At 38.6% G+C, this 18,643-nt stretch overlaps 1 protein-coding gene across 2 annotated transcripts; it reads left to right on the top strand.

Moving 5' to 3' along the window:
• The first annotated feature begins 415 nt into the window (after window positions 1-415).
• On the top strand, window positions 416-16,452 carry LOC117451233 (B-cell receptor CD22-like). Of its 2 annotated transcripts, none has more exons than XM_034089438.2 (13): window positions 416-447; window positions 525-604; window positions 1,601-1,957; window positions 2,086-2,295; window positions 2,427-2,780; window positions 2,981-3,205; window positions 3,967-4,236; window positions 5,117-5,374; window positions 5,688-5,948; window positions 6,698-6,779; window positions 6,866-6,920; window positions 11,341-11,429; window positions 14,688-16,452. In XM_034089438.2, exons 2-13 carry the CDS (start codon window positions 535-537, stop codon window positions 14,740-14,742), a joined length of 2,286 nt encoding a protein of 761 aa, XP_033945329.1. In that variant the 5' UTR covers window positions 416-447; window positions 525-534; the 3' UTR covers window positions 14,743-16,452. The 2 variants fall into 2 exon arrangements, with proteins under 2 accessions (XP_033945329.1, XP_033945336.1); XM_034089445.2 differs by having other exon boundaries at window positions 11,341-11,477.
• The last annotated feature ends 2,191 nt before the right edge of the window (window positions 16,453-18,643 follow it).

Genomic DNA, 18,643 nt, shown 5'->3' with positions numbered 1-18,643 from the left:
TTCACCAACAAACAAGCTAGTTTTGTATTGACCAAATAAACAGCAATGTTCAGATCAATTACTTAGTTATGTTTTAAATAAAGGTGAATGTATTATTGTATTAATATCACTCTATAACCATAATACGTTACATAGTCCATCTGTTAATTTTGGCTGAAATTGGAAGACACTTTTTTTCCTCGGGTCCCAGGAGGATAATGCTTTTTTCAGGAGTCAGTATAGGCAGCAAAACGGGTCTTTACCCATAGTTTATTTAGTTTAAGAAAAGTGTATTGTTTGTTAAAAAAACAAACTTTACTGAGTAGTGGGTGTTACTGGGGTTTGGGTCATCATGCATATGAATAATCTAAAGAGGAAGTAAATCTAGTCTCTTAACAGCCTGATATCCGTCTTCTGCTCATTGCGACAGAGGAAAGGCATCTTTCAACACATCGTTCCTCCTTCACTGTGAGTAGAAACAGTTTATTGATGTAATGATTCTGTAAACCTCCTGTGAACATTATTTAATCTGACATGTTTTATAGTCTCACAGAGATGAGAGGAGCAGCTATGAGTTTCACTGCAGCAGCGAGTGGATTAGTTGTCTTCCTGCTCTCTGTGTCAGGTACTGTACATCTACACTTACATTCATCACATGAACAGAGGGGATTCTGGGAAATGTGGGACTTGTTAAATCAGGTCACATGTGGGAATAAGTGGATCAGGGTTGGATGAAATGCAAACTTTCCAGAAATATTCCAAATATATGTTTCATGTAGCTTTGATGAAACACTTAGATGTTACCAAGTTTTTACTTGTAATGGATATTCGTAAAAAGATCGTTCCTGTGTTGATCGACGTCATTTGCTTGTATCTTTTGCTTAAAGTAACTGTGTGCCCAGAACATTTGTAAACTGAGGATATTGTTCCCTCCTCACCCTGTGAAAACCTTTGCTTAGTTTTATTTCTAAGATTATAAAAAAATATTGTTTTTTATTAATCTTTAGTGTTTGAGGGATATTTTTCTCACAAGTCCTTTTATACCGTCTCAACTTCTCTCATGTCGCCATACATCTGCACCAAACCCTTCTAGTTCCTTCTCTCCTCTATGACCTCAGTGTTATATTTCCACGCTCTGAGTTTAAAGCAGTATTCTTCTTTTTCTCATCTGTATATCAGACGGAAGCTGCTCACACCTCAGTGCTCTGCATGTATTGTTATTGTTCACACTGACCTCAGCAGCAACCTGACCACAGAGCGAACAGAGAGGGAACTGGACAGAGAATCACACACTATTCTAATTAATGTGATCGCTAATCATTCACTGTTCATTTATATGAAGGCATTTTCCAATCTTCCTTTGCCTTGACTGTAAAACTGAGCATACCCTTTTTGCGTAGACTTCTGTTCTACCTGCTTTAATTAAGAAACAACAAAGTCAAAGAGTATCATTGGTTTTAAAATGCCTAAGAAGGAATTCACATGTGTTTTTCTGCTCTATCCCAGTAAAGTTTGTAAAATATTTATTTTTACATTCTTTGTTGAAAGTACTGATCAGGATATTTCTCAACAATTTATAGATTAACTTTGATTCTAGTTTCTGATGTGCTCTGTGTTTCAGTGGCTCAGGGTCAGGATGGCTGGGGAGTGACTTACTCTTCTACTGAGATCTGTGCAGTGAAAGGATCATCAGTGGAGATGAGATGCAGCTACGAATACCCATCTACATTGAAAGGCAGTGTAAACACAGTTGAGAAAACATTCTGGTTTGTTGAAAAGAAAGATGGTGAATATGTAGATGTGACAACAGAATCAGAGTATGCAGGTCGTGTAGAGGATCGCTGTGAAAACAACACCTGCACTCTGAGAATCAGAAACCTGACAGAGAGCGACTCAGCTGAGTACAAGTTCAGGATCACAACCAACCAACCAGATGGAAAATATAGTGGTTCACCTGGAGTCACTTTGTCTCTCACAGGTAACACCAATCAGTTCCAAACGTTCAACTTTAAGAAAACAATAATATCATTGTGATGTGTTTTTATATACATGAATGTTGAGAGTTTATTCTTAAATAACTTTCCTGTTCCTTCTTCACAAATACAGATCTCTCGGTGCAGGTGGAACGTGAAGATTCTAGCAGAGCAAACCTGAAGTGTCAGAGCAGTTGTGATTTACCTGATGATGATTACGTCTGGTACAAAAATGGAGGAAGCACTCTGTCAGGAACATCTTCTCTTCAAGTCGACTTGAGTTTTCAAGACAGCTATTCCTGTGCCTTGAAAGGATTTGAGGACTCTCCCTCCCCTTCAGTGTGTGAGTTCACTTCACTACCTTATTCTAACATAACACCATCTAGTGGAAGCCTTAGCTAACTGTATGGGTATGTGACTTCTCATCAACTCTGGAAAAACAATTGTTTAAAAATGAGTTTTCTCATTTTTCAGGTGTCACTGGTCGAGAAAGCAACACGGTGACTTATACTGAAGGAAGTATCTGTGCACCAAAAGGATCATCAGTGGACATTTCCTGCACGTACAGCAGTAATGACAGTATTACATCTAAGTTCTGGTTCAGTCCTGAGCGTAGTCATCAGGGACAGAATCCCTCTCAACCTGAGGACCTTAGTGAAGACTCCCAGTATGCAGGACGTGTTCAGATCCTTGAAACAGAGAAAGGACGCTCCACTCTGAGGATCTCTGACCTGAGAGACTCAGATTCAGCTCAGTATCTCTTCACATTCAAAACACCAGGGTTTGAATGGAGGAGTGATTTACCTGGAACCACTCTGACTGTCACAGGTACTGATCAACACACACTGATGTATGTATACACCAACACATTACAATTAGAGAATACTGGAAGTTGAGTTTGTGTAATTACTGTTGGATGAGTTATCATATGTGTTCACCTACTTTAGACTGTTGTGTTAAAGTTACATTTATCATCAGTTTCATTTCAGACCTAGTGATATAATATTGTTTCTTTTTCTCATATCCAGCTCTCCAGGTGCAGGTGATCAAAATAAGTTACGAGAAGTCTAATCCCTTAGCAGAGCTGAAGTGTCACAGCAGCTGCAGTCCAGCTGGTGTTTCCTACGTCTGGTTCAATAACGGAAATAAATTCACGACAACATCAATATCTTCCTATGAAGGCTGGATTCAACTCACAGACATGATCTCTTGTGCTCTGGAAGGTCATGAAGCCTTCTCTTCTCCTACAGTGTGTGAGTTCACTCATACACACACACACTGACATTTCAATACATTGACAATCTCAGATAGAAACCTTACAATAGTCTTCTGATTCGTAATGCAGACGCAGCAGTATTATTGATACAAACAAAAAGCTTCTCAGGTAAACAACATACAGATTAAATAGATTTTGGTAGAGACCGCATTAACAACATATCAGAGATAAAAATACAAAATATCAACAATATCAGAAAATCCTGTAGGCAGCAAGAAACATCACAAATATATATCATAAATAAGGTTAGCTTTATATTGTTCTTCATGTTATTCCAAGTTACAGGAGCAAGATGAAGAAAAAACTGGATTCTCACTAAAAAGCTCAGTCGGCAGCTGCCACAGAATGTAATCATGATGTGGGCCCACTTTGAAATACACATTAAGGAGGTGAAAAAACAGTTATAACTCAAAAGAACCAGTTTATCCTACAGAGAGATGTACAGCTCAATATGACGTGTAATATCCTAATCTCCAAGAACACTTAGTGCACCGTGATTAACATCACTGTCTTCATGCAGGGTTAGAGTTAGTCTGCTAGCAAGATGAAGATGTTCAGGTTTCAAATGAATAAACACGTGTTTTTGGCTGTCAGTGCTCATCAGCAGGAGACGTGTTACACATCCAGGATCTACATTACGATGTAAACATACTTGGGATATGGACACACTATTTATCCTTTGAATTTACATGTTGCTTGATTGCAATTTACACCCATAATTTATTTATGTATCCCCAGATGCTCCAAAGCATCCCTCTGTGTCAGTGTCAGTCTCTGGTGGGATAGAGGAGGGCAATTCAGTGACTCTGACCTGTAGCAGTGATGCTAACCCAGCAGCTGAATACAGCTGGTACAAGAAGAATGGAAATGGACTCCTTTCTTATTTCATTGATGGACCACAGCTTGTCTTCCGCTACATCCAGTCCTCTGACTCTGCACAGTATTTCTGTGCAGCTGAGAACAAGCTGGGGGGGACTGCATCTCAAAGCTTCCGTATGGACGTGAAATGTGAGTAAGACAGTTTATTTAAAGATAACAAGCTTAAATCTGTCTAGTTGTTTCAAGAGAAGATGTTACTTATCATCACTACTTTCTTCAGCTCAGCTTGCTTTACATCACATGGGATCCAGGGAACAAGCGGGTAACGAAAAGTGAACTGGCAGTAACTTCTAATCATATTTTATAGAGTTGCTAATGATGACATCATTGAGAAAAGAGTGTTGAATATTGTTATATTTAACTAATATTGACTTTTATTAACTTTACAAGGCTATCTCTAAATCCTTAAATTACATGACTCAATTCATAGTTGTGACTTGATTAAGTGATACACTAAACGGCATTTAACCAATGACAAATCATTACTTTATTATGACTAATAAGAATTCAGAAATACCCATGAACAATTATTAACGTTACATATTAATTCATTTACATAATATCTAACGGTTGTTTCTCTAAAATATATTCCTTAGCTACAGTGAAAAAACTGAAACGTTGACTATAATTAAATGTATCATGTCAACAAATTAAACATAATTGTATTAGGTTGGTTGAAAGCAATAATATATATTTAAAATGAATAATATTAGGTTCAACTAAATATTATTGCTTTCAACTCACCTAATGCAACATTTATTAATGTATTGACATAATACATTTAATTAAAGTCAATGTGTTAGTGTTTTCAGTGTACTCTACAAAATGTGATTAGTAAATACTCAACAACTGTCCTTCAAGTTAGGGTTATTTTGGAATGAGTTCCTCGTTCAATGCTCTGTAATGACTCGAAATGCAGCTTCATTCAGCGTTCAATAATGTAGAGACCTTTGAGCTAATGCAGTGAGCAACACATTCTTAATATGTACTGTTCACACTTCTCCTCCAGATGCTCCGAGGCTTCCTTCTGTGTCAGTGAGTCCCTCTGCTGAGATAAATGAGGGCAGTTCAGTGACTCTGACCTGTCGCAGTGATGCTAACCCAGCAGCTAAATACACCTGGTACAAGAAGAATGGAAATCGTGAACAACCACAACAACAGCTTGTCCTCAGCTCCATCCAGTCCTCTGACTCTGGACAGTATTTCTGTAAAGCTGAGAACAAGCTGGGGAGGAGCACATCTGCAAACACCTTTATTGACGTGAAATGTGAGTAAGACAGTTTATTTAAAGATAACAAGCTTAAATCTGTCTAGTTGTTTCAAGAGAAGATGTTACTTATCATCACTACTTTCTTCAGCTCAGCTTGCTTTACATTACATGGGATCCAGGGAACAAGCGGGTAACGAAAAGTGAACTGGCAGTAACTTCTAATCACATTTGATAGAATTGCTAATGATGACATCATCGAGAAACGACTGTTAAAAATTGTTATATTTAACTAATATTTACTGTTATTAAAATGTTTTTTTTTAAAAGAACATTTATGGCAATAATTACATTATAATCTCTGAATCTCCAGATGCTCCAAAGCTCCCCTCTGTGTCAGTGAGTCCCTCTGCTGAGATAGAGGAGGGCAGTTCAGTGACTCTGACCTGTAGCAGTGATGCTAACCCAGCAGCTAGCTACACCTGGTACAAGGAGAATGAAGACTCTCCAAAAGCTTCAGAACAGATCTTCACCATCTCTGACTTCAGAGCTGAACACAGTGGGAGTTATTCCTGTGGAGCGCAGAACAAGTTTGGACGTAGTAACTCCACCTTTCATCTGAGTGTTGCGGCAGGTAATTGTTATGCATTAATCTACTACCACACACTTATCAGCTTGTGTGTTTTCAGTCATATAGGAGGCAGAAAAAAGTCTGTATGATGCAGTTTTCTTTCTTGATGTGGTGGGTGTAAGAAAGTTTTATTTCTGTTACATTAAAATAGGTTCATTTAATTGTATTGTGCCCGTGTTTCAAGGCAAGGCAATTTTATTTATATATTTTTTCAGCACGTGGCGATTCAAAGTGCTTTACAGATTAAAAGCAAAATACATTTAAGAACAAATACAGCATAAATACATTATTTAAAAAGGCATTTAAAAACAGGGATTACAAACAGGGATAAGCACACCCAATTTGAATAAAGGGTTCTTCTTTCTTACATAAGAACAGAAAAGTAAGGTAAATCCAAGGTCTGCACAGTGCCCATTTATTGGGACATTAGATGCCAATTTCATTGTTTGCAGACGATACCGTCCTTTTAATTAGACCTTGACCATCAGTGTGCCTAAAACTGATAAGACCTTAGTAATGCAGGTATTTTTATTCAGAATTAAGTTGAAGATTAACATTAGGGACATTCTGGGCACAACTGAGCAGGAGAAAGTGTTGAGACAAACCCTAGACTTACTGGGCTGGTCAGCTATCCAGCTGCTCTGGGAGCACCAGGAGATTCAAAGGGAAGGAAAAACAGTATTCAGGTTTAAAAAGTATCCCCATTAGAGAAACACTGCTGTATTAACTGTCTGTTGATCACTGTTTCTCAGGATCACGGAGGCTACTACCTTTTGTAACAATCCCTGTTGTTCTCCTGGCTGTCATATCTCTCTCTGTCTTCCTGTGGATCAGGTTAGCAGATCTGTTCAACTTAATCATTGTTTGTTAAATCATTGAAAATCTGTTTGTTAGAACTTTATCACTTTTTTTGTAACCAGAAAAAAGAGGGCTTCCAGGGACTCTGCTGAACCTGAAGAGAGACACACAGAAGAGGTGAGAATATTTTTATAACAAATACTGTTTATCTAGTCCCAACAATCTGTTCTATTTGTTAAACCCCAAGCCTGTTTTTCAGGTTTCAGGCTCGAAAATGACATTCCCAGAACAAATGACTATAACTTCACTTCTTTATACGGTTTATATGAATAATTGTTGTTATCAAAGCAAGGTTACATCTGTGAGTTGGATGTAGAAGTGTCAGAATCAATATAGATTGTTCTGTGTCAGAGTAAATTCAGATGGAACATAGCAAACAAAATGTAAATTCCTGTCTCCGCCTAAAGAAAACCCATTACTGTCACGATCACAGGTACAGATCAGAACCCAATAGCACGACTCAGATACAACCAGTATATAGTAATGTTCAGTTTATTTCAGGTCAAGGACAGGCAGGGTCAAAACCAGTAAATCCGTCAGACAGGCAGGCAGGAATCGAAAACTGGGCAGGACAAAACTCGGGACTAGAGCACAACACTCACTGGAGAGCTTGGCGGAAACGACAAGACAATCTGGCAAAGGACAACTGATAATGAGGTGGTATAAATACTGTGGAGTGATGAGGGAATGAGTAACAGGTGAGGGGAAGGGCTGAGGAGACCAGGTGAGGGAAATTAGCTGATTACAAGGGCCTGGAGGAAAGCGGGATCTGAAATGACAGGAGAGTTTAGATGAGCCATCAAACAAACAATAATAAAAGTGTCTAACTTTTGACAATTACTTATAGTAAAGACCAACCTTGAATGATGGGTTGGTAGCCTAAAAGCTTTATGAATCCAAAGTATAACATATAATAAGTACCCTGTATCAAGATTGAGGCAAAACAAGTGACATTTGACCTTTTTAGAGAGGTTTATGAAAATAAAGTCCAGGCGGAATAAGCTTTGGGCACATTTGGGCACATTTGGTTCCATCAGTGCCATTTGACCTTTTTCAGGAACTAGACTATAAAAATCATTGTATTACATTGAATCATCACTATAGGTATTCATTCCACCCAAAACAAAATATTTAAAAAGAATATATATTTAAATTTAAATATTTGTTTGTGTGTGAGTGTGTGTAGGTGTGTGTAAGTGTAGGTGTGTGTGGGTATGTGTAGGTGTGTATGTGTAAGTGTAGCTGTGGGTGTGTATGTAACTGTACCAAAGCACTATACAATAAAACTACACTGTAGGTCAGTGTGTGTAGGTGTACTTGCACAATAAAAAAAACGGAAACATAGGTAACATTTGACTCCAACTGGGGCAGATTTATTTCAAACATTTTACCAACACACTATAGGCATGTAAAAACAAACATTTTACCAACGTACTATACAATAAAACCACACTGTAGGTTTGTAAAAACTACAAATATTTTACCAACACACTATACAATAAAATCACACTAAAAAACAACAAGTATTTTTTTTTTAAATAAACACTCGCAAAACGGTATACCTACCTGAACTTTATACCTACCTGAATATTCCAGTATTTAGGTTGTGCCACTCCCTGAAACAGTTCTTTTTGACAGTGAAGCACAGAGGGACCTGGCACTTCCTGCAGTACACAGGTGTCTTCACCCTTTTGAGTCCAGCATCTAGGCACCTCCTGCAGTTCTTCCTGACCTTGGTGGCATCTTCCCCATAATACTCGGGCATGCATGTGAGTGGTGGAGGAGGGGGTGGTGGAGGTGCAGGGCCTTCAGCAGGGCCTTCAGCAAACTCCAACAATTCTGCAGCAAGCTGCTCCTTGAAAGTCTTCTGGGTGTGTGGCTTTGTCCTGCTGGGGTCACTCCTCATCTAACAAATGTGGAAAAACAAAGAGATTAGATTAATTCACTGGCTTATACTTATAGGATAATATTGGACTATAAATGTAAACACATGTATATTCATTTACTGGCCATTCATTTAGAAAATGTAACTCCAAAAAGACAAGTAACACTATTTAGCATTTTGGCTAATCATTCCTGTTGGCTAAGCTAACACTGTGATGCAGTTCCACCAAACACATAAGTAATATATAAAAACAGAGAGATTACATACCTTTCCCGTGGTGGAAGTTCAACATCCGAGTCACTACTGTCTGGATCCAGGTCTGGCTGGAGGAGATATTCATCATCCGACGAAGAGTCATCTGGTAGGATCATAGCCCCGCTATTGTCAGCTACCATCTCTAGCACCTGCTCGGTGGTGAAGCTCTCCCTTCTGGCTGCGTAATGCGTAATGGAGCCGGAGCGGGCGTAGTTTATACTACGCAGGATCATATCTTTGGAACCCATTGGTCGATTTGGGTGATTGACACCTTTTCTGAACCGTTAGAGCCAATATAATCGAGTGACAGTTAGTAAGTCCCGCTAAACACTTACGTCAAGTAGAGAGAGGTTTGCGTAAACAGCACGTGAGACAGCATTAGCTCGGGACTGCGAAACTTTATATCTACTCTGCTGCCATGAATGTAATGATAGATTATCAGAAACAATTCTACAGTGACTAAGAGACATTGGATTAACCTTGAGCAGCGTTTTTATTCCCTTGAACACGATCACAACGTGATCACTTTTGATCACAAAAAAGCAACGGTAAGACATAATTATTGTTATGGTTTTGAAAACTGTTTTTTTTTTCCTTCTCTGTTCTGGCTGATAGCTCAGTGAGTGTGTGTCCTACAGTGATGATACTTATAACAAAATAATCTGTGGAGTATCAACTTTCAGATGATATGTAGTTTGTGCAGAAAATATTAAGTTTTAACAATTGTTATTGCTAGTTAGCACCGGAAGTAGCATCTGCCTGTGTTAGCTAAGGGCTAATGCTAACGCTTCTTGTGAGACTTGTGTTTTGTTTTTGTAAAAATGGTTCATATCGTCAGTTAGCTGAGATTATTCTCGTTAATCTGGTATAACACACGAATAGGTTTTTAAATAATAAGATGCTGAGACACAGTGTCGTGAAAAAAAAGAAACAGGCTTAACAGGTTAATACGGTCTTGAAACATCCTTAATATTTTCTTTCATACAGCATGATGTTGATGAAGCAGGGATATTTCTTCCATCATACCACATTTGAGTTTTCTGTCCTGGCTGCAATCCTTTGAAAAACTATAAACCAAATAACATTCAAATGTACAGCTGATCCCAATGTCAGACAACAATATGTCTAAACGAGCAATCACAGGTCAGGGTGCTCTGCTGTTTCACGAGTTATCCTCCAGGTGTCAGTATTGGGTCCACTCTTGTTGATCATCTTCCTCCTTCACCATGATGTCCACTTTCACTGCTATGCCAACCTCTCCATGCCACAAACCTTCCCTCCTCCTAACCCAGTGTTTCTCAAAGTGGGGGGCGCAGAGGCATGACAGGGGGGGGGTGCAAGAGACCAGGAGGAAACATTGTTATGAAAAAACAAAAAAAAGATCATAATTTGTATTTAATTTGAAAAATTATTAATTTGAAAATAATATGCTACAGTACAAGTACGTCTGGGTCTCTGTGTTTATAACAAAGTATTATAACGTATTGTTCTAGCAAAGGAATTGCACAATTGTATTAAGTATTTATTTTTTTGAGCACGCAGACTTATGGAGCATTTTTTTATTATCACTGGTCTAGCAAAGTGATTTTTTTTTTTTAAAGGAATGCTCAGGCTCATATTTATGTATTTTAATAAATATTAACTTGGCCCATCACGTGACTATTTGTGTAGGGGGGGCCGAATTTTTTTTTTCCCCAAAAGGGGGGCCTGAAAGAAAAGTTTAAGAACCACTGCCCTAACCTAATCATTGATTGCTTCTCTGTACCTTTCTCCAGTCAAGTCAAAAGCCTTGTTGTCACCATACCACCCTCTCTTATGCACCTAACATAAGAAACATCACCCAAACTGAATTCTTCCACCTACGCAACATTTCCAGACTCCCTCCATCCCTCTCTAGATGAAGTCTTAATCCATGCATTTGTCACATCCTGTATTGACTATTGCAAGGGTTCCCTCTCCGGTCTGTCCACTAATCTCTTCCACAAGCTCCAAATCCTTCAGAACTGGGATAATTACCCGCACAGAATCCTCTGACCACATCATTCCCCTTCTCAAGCAGCTACACTGGCTCCCTCTTCAATACCAACATTGACTAATACAACCTTCTTCTCACCTCCAAAGCCCTCCACAACCTCCCCACCAACCATCTCACTGACCTCTTTCACATGAGTATACCCCCTCTTGCTCCTTCCACTCATCCTCAGTTGATTATCTAACCATCCCCACTTCACACCAACCATTCTTTATGCTGTGATGCTACTGACCCTGTCCCCCTTATGTTTGGTTCAGGATTTGTTGTTTTTCTTTTTCGATAATTTGTTGTATCCATTGAAAGGTGTCCTTGGGTGTCCTACAAGGCACCTCCAAATAAAAAGTATTATTTTTTTTATTTTCTAGTATGCCACCGTCCACTTTTCCAACAACCGAGCGAATCCTCTTTCCTTCAACATGAGAGCAGCTCAACAACTCGGACACACGGAGCCACAGTGAGTCCCGGAGTACGCTGCCATCAAGTTCAGCAGTGCTGCCCCGAGGTGAGCCAACCCAGTCTCATAAAAAAACGTGTAATAATTACATTGGTCCACAACGTAGGACGTAGTATTTCTACGATAACGCCTCTGAAATTGTAAAATGCCTACGTTTTTTGTCACCATTCATTCCAATGGCTGTCGTCTATGTCACGTGATCTTCACATTTCTCCCTGCAGAAAAAAAAAACATGGCCGACATTCGTTTTATTCTCGGTGGAAAATGCCTATTTTAAGGTTAGTTTGGCGATTAAAATGCCCTTTGATGTCATTTGATGCGAAAAATATGAGTTGTTATTTCAGATTATGTGTACAGTGGATGTACATGATCTTTAGTTTGCTAGTTATTATGAAGATTACTTCAAGAAATGGTGTCTATACAAACGTTTTCATTGTTACCAAGGTGGTTGCTAGGGAGGCTGCTATCGATATTATTTTTGTTATGTTTGGTAAAATGGTGTTATCTTTATTGCTACCCCCTTCCCGGTCAATGTATAGTGTTGGTCCACAGCGCAAACGTATTAGTTTAATAAAATCCGCATCTAAAATTGTGGCATAGTGTGGTGCCGAGAGATGGGAGTCGGAGGCGGGGTATCAAAGGTACAAGCTAGACTTTTATTTAGCATCTCAAAACACATGTAAACAACTTCATGCCCCGGAAGCGAAGACCGGCGGAGACAGGAAGTCCGGCTCACTAAAATGTCCGTGCAGAACAATACCCTAACCCATAGATCCGTGGGTGAATAATGTCAATCACCACAATAGATACTTTATTTTCCCCTGTGCAATTCTCCATTTACTCAACAATAACACATAATTATCCTTGTGTTTATTTATTTGTTTGATTAATAAACACAAGTTGGAGTCCGTCAGGACCGAGGGTCGGAGCAGCTCATTTGCTTTACAGAATATTACACCCGGAAGTAAGTATTCTCTCCGCTTCGCTTGACAAACCCCGTGATAGTCCTCAAGCTCTGTGATTGGAGAGTGTGCAGAGCCTCGAACAGCACTTGAAATGGGATGGAACCACGGCAGACTGTCCAAAACTGGATTTGAACGGGTCCACCGCGTCCCCAGAACTACACATGCTGGCTATTGTGTGTTTCGCAACATCTCTACTGGGAGTTGTAGTTTTAAAAGACGTTTTCATATTTCCCATAATAAGAAGTTGCCAGTATTAAACTGTGTACATCCCTGGAGGTTTAGGGGATAGGAAACACTCAAATGTAAAACATATAATTAATAAATGGGTGAAAATTGCTTGTGCCCATAATGGGCAGCATTAATATATATACCCACATGCCAGCTAAGGTCAGAAGAGCTTTATTTAACAGCTGGTCTTATGTTTGTGACCCCTGTTGCATGATAACATTACATTAATTGTGACCCCTCCTGTTGTTCATTGATGAGCCTGAAACATGCACTTGTCAAGGTTCAGAGGCACATTGTGCAAATATGGCAGTAGCCATCGATCATCTTAAGATAAGATATACTTTATTGATCCCAAGTTGGAAACATTTGCGTTACATCAGCATGTGTAACAGTTGTAAATATGCAGTGGTGTTTATTTGTAAATCATTTAGTATAATCACACACATTCTGTGTTTTATATTCAACAATTCTGTGTTCTTTATTTATTGATTGTTCAATACCTGACAAGGTCGGAGATGAAAAACTTTGGTCACAGGTTCCTCAACAGTGAATCACAAGACATCTTTCAATATGTGTACCTCCACCATTAAATTGTCATATTCTGCACATTTCTTATACTATCTACATACATCTTATAAGAGTATAATACATATGTATAATATCAGTTCAAATAAGTGCTTCAACATAGTTAACATTGCTGGAGGTATGCACAAATATTGATAGATGTCTTGTAATGCACTGAGGAACCTGCGATCCAAGTTTTTCATTCAATGCATAACTACACCATAGGCCTATATGATATGTCAATAAACCTTAGAAAATCTTGAAATATTGAAAGGGATGTGCAAAATAGTCATTATATACAGACTTTACTTAACTATTAGTAGAGAATAACGAGTAATGAACATACTTTATAGGGATTCTATTAATATCTAATAATAAAAATAATGAAATTCAATAACATGCTTTAACCACCAGGTGTCCCTTTATATCAGCTGTGCACCTTTATGGTGTAAATACAGCCTATCTACCAATTGGATCAAATATAAAAGTCCGCCGAATTAGTGTTGATACTGCAAGGAGACGCATTGTGTGAAAATAAATGTAAGATGTTGTTTAATTGTTGATATATTTATGATCCACGTCACGTTTCCAGTGTTGGCGGCAGTTCCTCATGTTTGTCTAGAGGTCTTCTCATCAGGGCTCTATAAATACAGAACTACGGCAGATATGTAACATTTAATGCAGCCGAACCGTGTATTACAATGCCGTTATGTGATGACTTTCAAAGAGAAAAGCAAGTACACTCGGAATAAAGTGTTTTCGGTCTGTTTCCGGTATTTGTTAATGACGATGTGCTGTGAGATGTGAGACTGGAATTGTACAGGGGAAAATAACGTTTCTGCACCATTTTAGATGCGGATTTTGTTAAACTAATACGTTTGCGCTGTGGACCAACACTATACTTTGACGGGGAAGGGGGTAGCAATAAAGATAACACCATTAAACAGTTACACAACATAACAGAAATAATATCGATAGCAGCGTCCCTAGCAACCACCTTGGTAACAATGAAAACGTCGCGATTTCCTGAAGTAATCTTCATAATAACTAGCAAACTAAAGATCATGTACATCCACTGCACACATAATCTGAAATAACAACTCATATTTCTCGCATCAAATGACATCAAAGGGCATTTTAATGGCCAAACTAACCTTAAAATAGGCATTTTACACCGAGAATAAAACGAAGTTCGGCCATGTTTTTTTTTCTGCAGGGAGAAATGTGAAGATCACGTGACATAGACGCCAGCCATTGGAATGCATGGTGAAAAAAAACGTAGGGATCTTACAATTTCAGAGGCGTTATCGTTTAAATACTACGTCCTACGTTGTGGACCAACGTAGTTATTACACGTTTTTTTGTGAGACTGGGTTGGGTGAGCAGATCCTCACACGGGAACATTACCCTCATTACAAGATTACAATGATATTACTTTGAAATATATGAATTGCTTTTGTATGCCTATTGTCACTGAGAGATATTATCATGTATTTCTCAGGACCAGACCAGAGGACCCAGCTGAATTGTACAGTGTGATCACCAAAGCCCACTGAACACAGCAGGCTGTGCATTGAAGTCTGATACTTCTGTTTTATGACAATGAGTAAATTACGCAGGTTAATATTGATCTTTAAAATATATTTCACAGGATGGGCCTCTCCAAAAATGTGCCATGAGACAATTATGTATCTTAAAAACACATAACATGTATTAATTCAAAAGAGTTCGGCTTAGCTTTTTTTACTCTTAGTTGGACATCTGTAGTAGCAAATGTATTCAATGCATCAACATTTGAATTTAACTTGGTTAGCATTACTTTTTCCCAATAAAAAAGTAGTAGCTTTCGGTACAACAAAGGATGTGATCCCTAACTGGCTTCCCACTGCCAGCATTTTTTTATTGGGAAATTCTAGATATTAGCATTAGATTTTAATGATAAAAGACAATTACCTTTTTACATTTCTCTAATTACTTCATATAACATTTAATTACTTCATATAACATTTATCATCCAAAGGATAAATCAAAATGATGTTGAGGCTTACTTGACCTTATGTCAGAAATGTCCCAACTACTATTGGATTAAATGCCTTAAAGGTCCCCTATTATACTGTTTTTCATCAATATATTATAGTTCTCAGATCTATACAGAACCTGTCTCTGATTGGCTGAAACACCAAACAGATCATTGCAGCATTACCCATAATCCCCTCTGTTTCAGCCCTGTTTCCAAAGTGCTGATTCTCTGTCTGTTACTTTAGATGAAAATAAGGAGCCCCTCCCCACGCCCCTCTGAGAGAGATTTGGTTACAAAGAACTCAATGGTGCTCTAGGAGGAGATTCAGGTGATAAGGGGGCGGGGTTACCTTGGTTTCTGATTGGCTAATGGTTACACAAGACAACACATCATTATGACATCATAAAGTGGCCAAAATCTGATCAGCTCATTTTCAGACAGGTTTTTATAGAAATGGATCAGGACAAAAAGAGAGAGAATCTTTTTTCCTTAAACTTTCAGAGTATCTTTCCACAGAGGGGACACATGTTGATGTAGAAGAGATATGAAGAAGAGGGGACACATGTTGATGAAGAAGAGACATGAAGAAGAGGGGACACATGTTGATGTAGAAGGGACATGAAGAAGAGGGGACACATGTTGATGTAGAAAATAAATGAAAAAGTGAATTTTGCATATTAGGTGACCTTTAAAATGTCACATATTCATATCTTTCAAAAGGTAAAATAAAAGTTATTCTGCTAAAAGTAACACATTGAACATGATGGATGAATGGATTAAAACCCACCCGATAAAACCTTTTGTTATTGGAAAGCACATTGGGTATTGGAGTGGAATATGCATTAGCTGATCTTGGTGCAGTTTCATACGGCTGCCACTAGCTTTTAGTAAAGAGATGTATGTTTCACCAATAGAAAACCATTTAATAGAACTGGTGGGTATATAACTATCTTTGTGTACAGTATTTTAACACACATGCTTTGTTGGCCATCACGTTTTATTAACCAGCTCCATTATCAACATGTTATGTGATATTATGTTTTTGTAGTTTTAAGGTTTTTATCATCAGAGCTCATTATAATTGTGTATCTCACTTTGCTGTTAATTCCTGTTCTGTTTGGCTCTGCAAGCATGTTTCTTTTTCTCTTCTGTATTGATTTGGTTTGATTGGTATAAATATAATTATCTGTTTGAAATGTTAACCGCGCATATCTAATGCAATAAATGTTGATGTTAAAATATCAAAGTGCATTTGTTTGATTGTAAAAACAGTGGAAACAGTAAAAACAAATTGAGCTCCAGTGATGAAAGTGCAGTGTTTGTCAGGATACATTAGAAGGTGAACACAGTGAACGCAGACTGTCACACTGAGTGAGAGAAGTGTGTGAGAGAAGTGTGTGAGTGAATGAAGTGTGTGAGTGAGAGAAGTGTGTGAGAGAAGTGTGTGAGTGAATGAAGTGTGTGAGTGAGAGAAGTGTGTGAGAGAAGTGTGTGAGTGAATGAAGTGTGTGAGTGAGAGAAGTGTGTGAGTGAGTGAAGTGTGTGAGTGAGTGAAGTGTGTGCGTGAGTGAGTGAAGTGTGTGTGTGTGTGTGTGTGTGTGTGTGTGTGTGTGTGTGTGTGTGTGTGAGTGAAGTGTGTGAATGAAGTGTGTGAGTGAGTGAAGTGTGTGAGTGAGTGAAGTGTGTGAGTGAGTGAAGTGTGTGAGTGAAGTGTGTGAGTGAGTGAAGTGTGTGAGTGAGTGAAGTGTGTGAGTGAAGTGTGTGAGTGAGTGAAGTGTGTGAGTGAAGTGAGTGAGTGAAGTATGGGAGTGAGTGAAGTGTGTGAGTGAGTGAAGTGTGTGAGTGAGTGAAGTGTGTGGCCACAGCACAGCCACTGTCCTGCTCTTCCCTTGCGGACATACTTGTGGCTAAGCTTCAGTTTGGGCTGCAGGTTGTTTGTCGTCTGATTTTACACATGGATTTCTGAAATATTGACAATTGAAATGTAAAACCTCATATAAGCACTAATGAAATAATTTTATTAATTAGGTTAATAATTAGGCAGTTAATAATTGTAACTGTAAAATGTCTTCAAAGTAATACAGACCAAATCTAAACACCCAGAAGTAAGAAATAATCAACATTTATCAATTATGATAAACACATATTGTGCTTGTTTGTTGCATGAAGTAACCTCAAATATATTCCTCATGCTGTTGAGTATATTGTTTATTCCCACTGGTCACTCCTCACCCTGTGAAAACATGTTGCACTGTTTATTCTTAAAACTAGCCAGCTCGTTTTGAAGATATAATCTTCTCTTATTGATCTTCACCAAACCCTGCCAGTTCCTTCTCTTGGAATGCTCAGCTTTGATCTTATCTGACTGTTTATCACTCAGAGACTGCTCACACCTCAGGGTTCTGCCTTTATTTGTATTGTTCACACTTAGCTCAGCAGCAACCTGACCGCAGAGGGAACAGAGAGGAAACTGACAAGCACACACTCTTATTATCAATACTGTCCCTACTCATTTATGTATGTTAAGGATTCATCAGAGACATGTAGACCTCCGACAATTGGGGAACTTGAAGCTTGACCTCGGTACAATTCCTCTAAATCAGGAGTTCTCAAAGTGCGGCCCTCGGAAATGTTTCTGGCGGCCCGCGATAGTTAATGTGACACGCTGAAATGCATGCGTTATATTTTAATCCTCCATGGTTCGTATCTAGTAAGAATTAGAATGGAATTTAAGAATGGTAAAACTGCGCCCCCTGGGTTGTCATTCCTAAATTATGAATGACAGCTTGTGGAAAGTTTGCTCGTGAGTTGCGGTTAAGCGGAAAATCTGTTGTAAATTATCAGAATCAGAAACGGGAGTTAGCTAGCGATTTTAGCTAGTCACTGTCTGTAGATAACCCAACTTTGTGTCCTCTGCAAGTTCTTAATGTATACTGTATGTATAATTGGTTAGTACAATAAAGAAAGGATTTGTTTTGGAATTATTTTGTGTTACGTTTTTTGTTGGGCGGCCCTCAATCCAATATTGGGTACCTAAATTGGCCCTCACTCATCAAAACGTTGAGAACCCCTGCTCTAAATAATATTAGTAGTATGATCCACTTTTTCTCATTAACTTATTGTTATGGTCTTATTATAGTTTCTGGTGTGTTCTGTGTTTCAGTGGTTCAGGGTCAGGGTGGCTGGGCAGTGACTTGCTATTCTACTAAGATCTGTGCAGTGAACGGATCAACAGTGGAGATAAACTCCAGCTACACATACCCATATACATGTGTTGTTAACACAGTAGGAAAAACATACTGGTTTACTAAACAGAATGATGGTCAACCTGTAGATCTGACCACAGACTGTATGCAGGTTGTGTAGAGGATCTCTGTGAAAACAACATCTGCACTCTAAGAATCAGAAACCTGAGAGAGAGCGACTCAGCTGAGTAC

The sequence above is a fragment of the Pseudochaenichthys georgianus genome, chromosome 1 (assembly GCF_902827115.2).
Source record: "Pseudochaenichthys georgianus chromosome 1, fPseGeo1.2, whole genome shotgun sequence".
In the NCBI taxonomy this organism is placed as follows: domain Eukaryota; kingdom Metazoa; phylum Chordata; class Actinopteri; order Perciformes; family Channichthyidae; genus Pseudochaenichthys; species Pseudochaenichthys georgianus.
Note: the sequence above shows the minus strand (reverse complement) of the source record. Positions and strands in the feature narration are given on the sequence as shown.

Excerpts from the sequence above, each read along its gene's own strand:
- LOC117451233 (XM_034089438.2), top strand. The coding sequence starts at position 535 with ATGAGAGGAGCAGCTATGAGTTTCACTGCAGCAGCGAGTGGATTAGTT. Across the intron at positions 605-1,600 it reads CTTCCTGCTCTCTGTGTCAG|TGGCTCAGGGTCAGGATGGC; the intron begins GTACTGTACATC and ends TCTGTGTTTCAG. Across the intron at positions 3,206-3,966 it reads CTTCTCTTCTCCTACAGTGT|ATGCTCCAAAGCATCCCTCT; the intron begins GTGAGTTCACTC and ends ATGTATCCCCAG.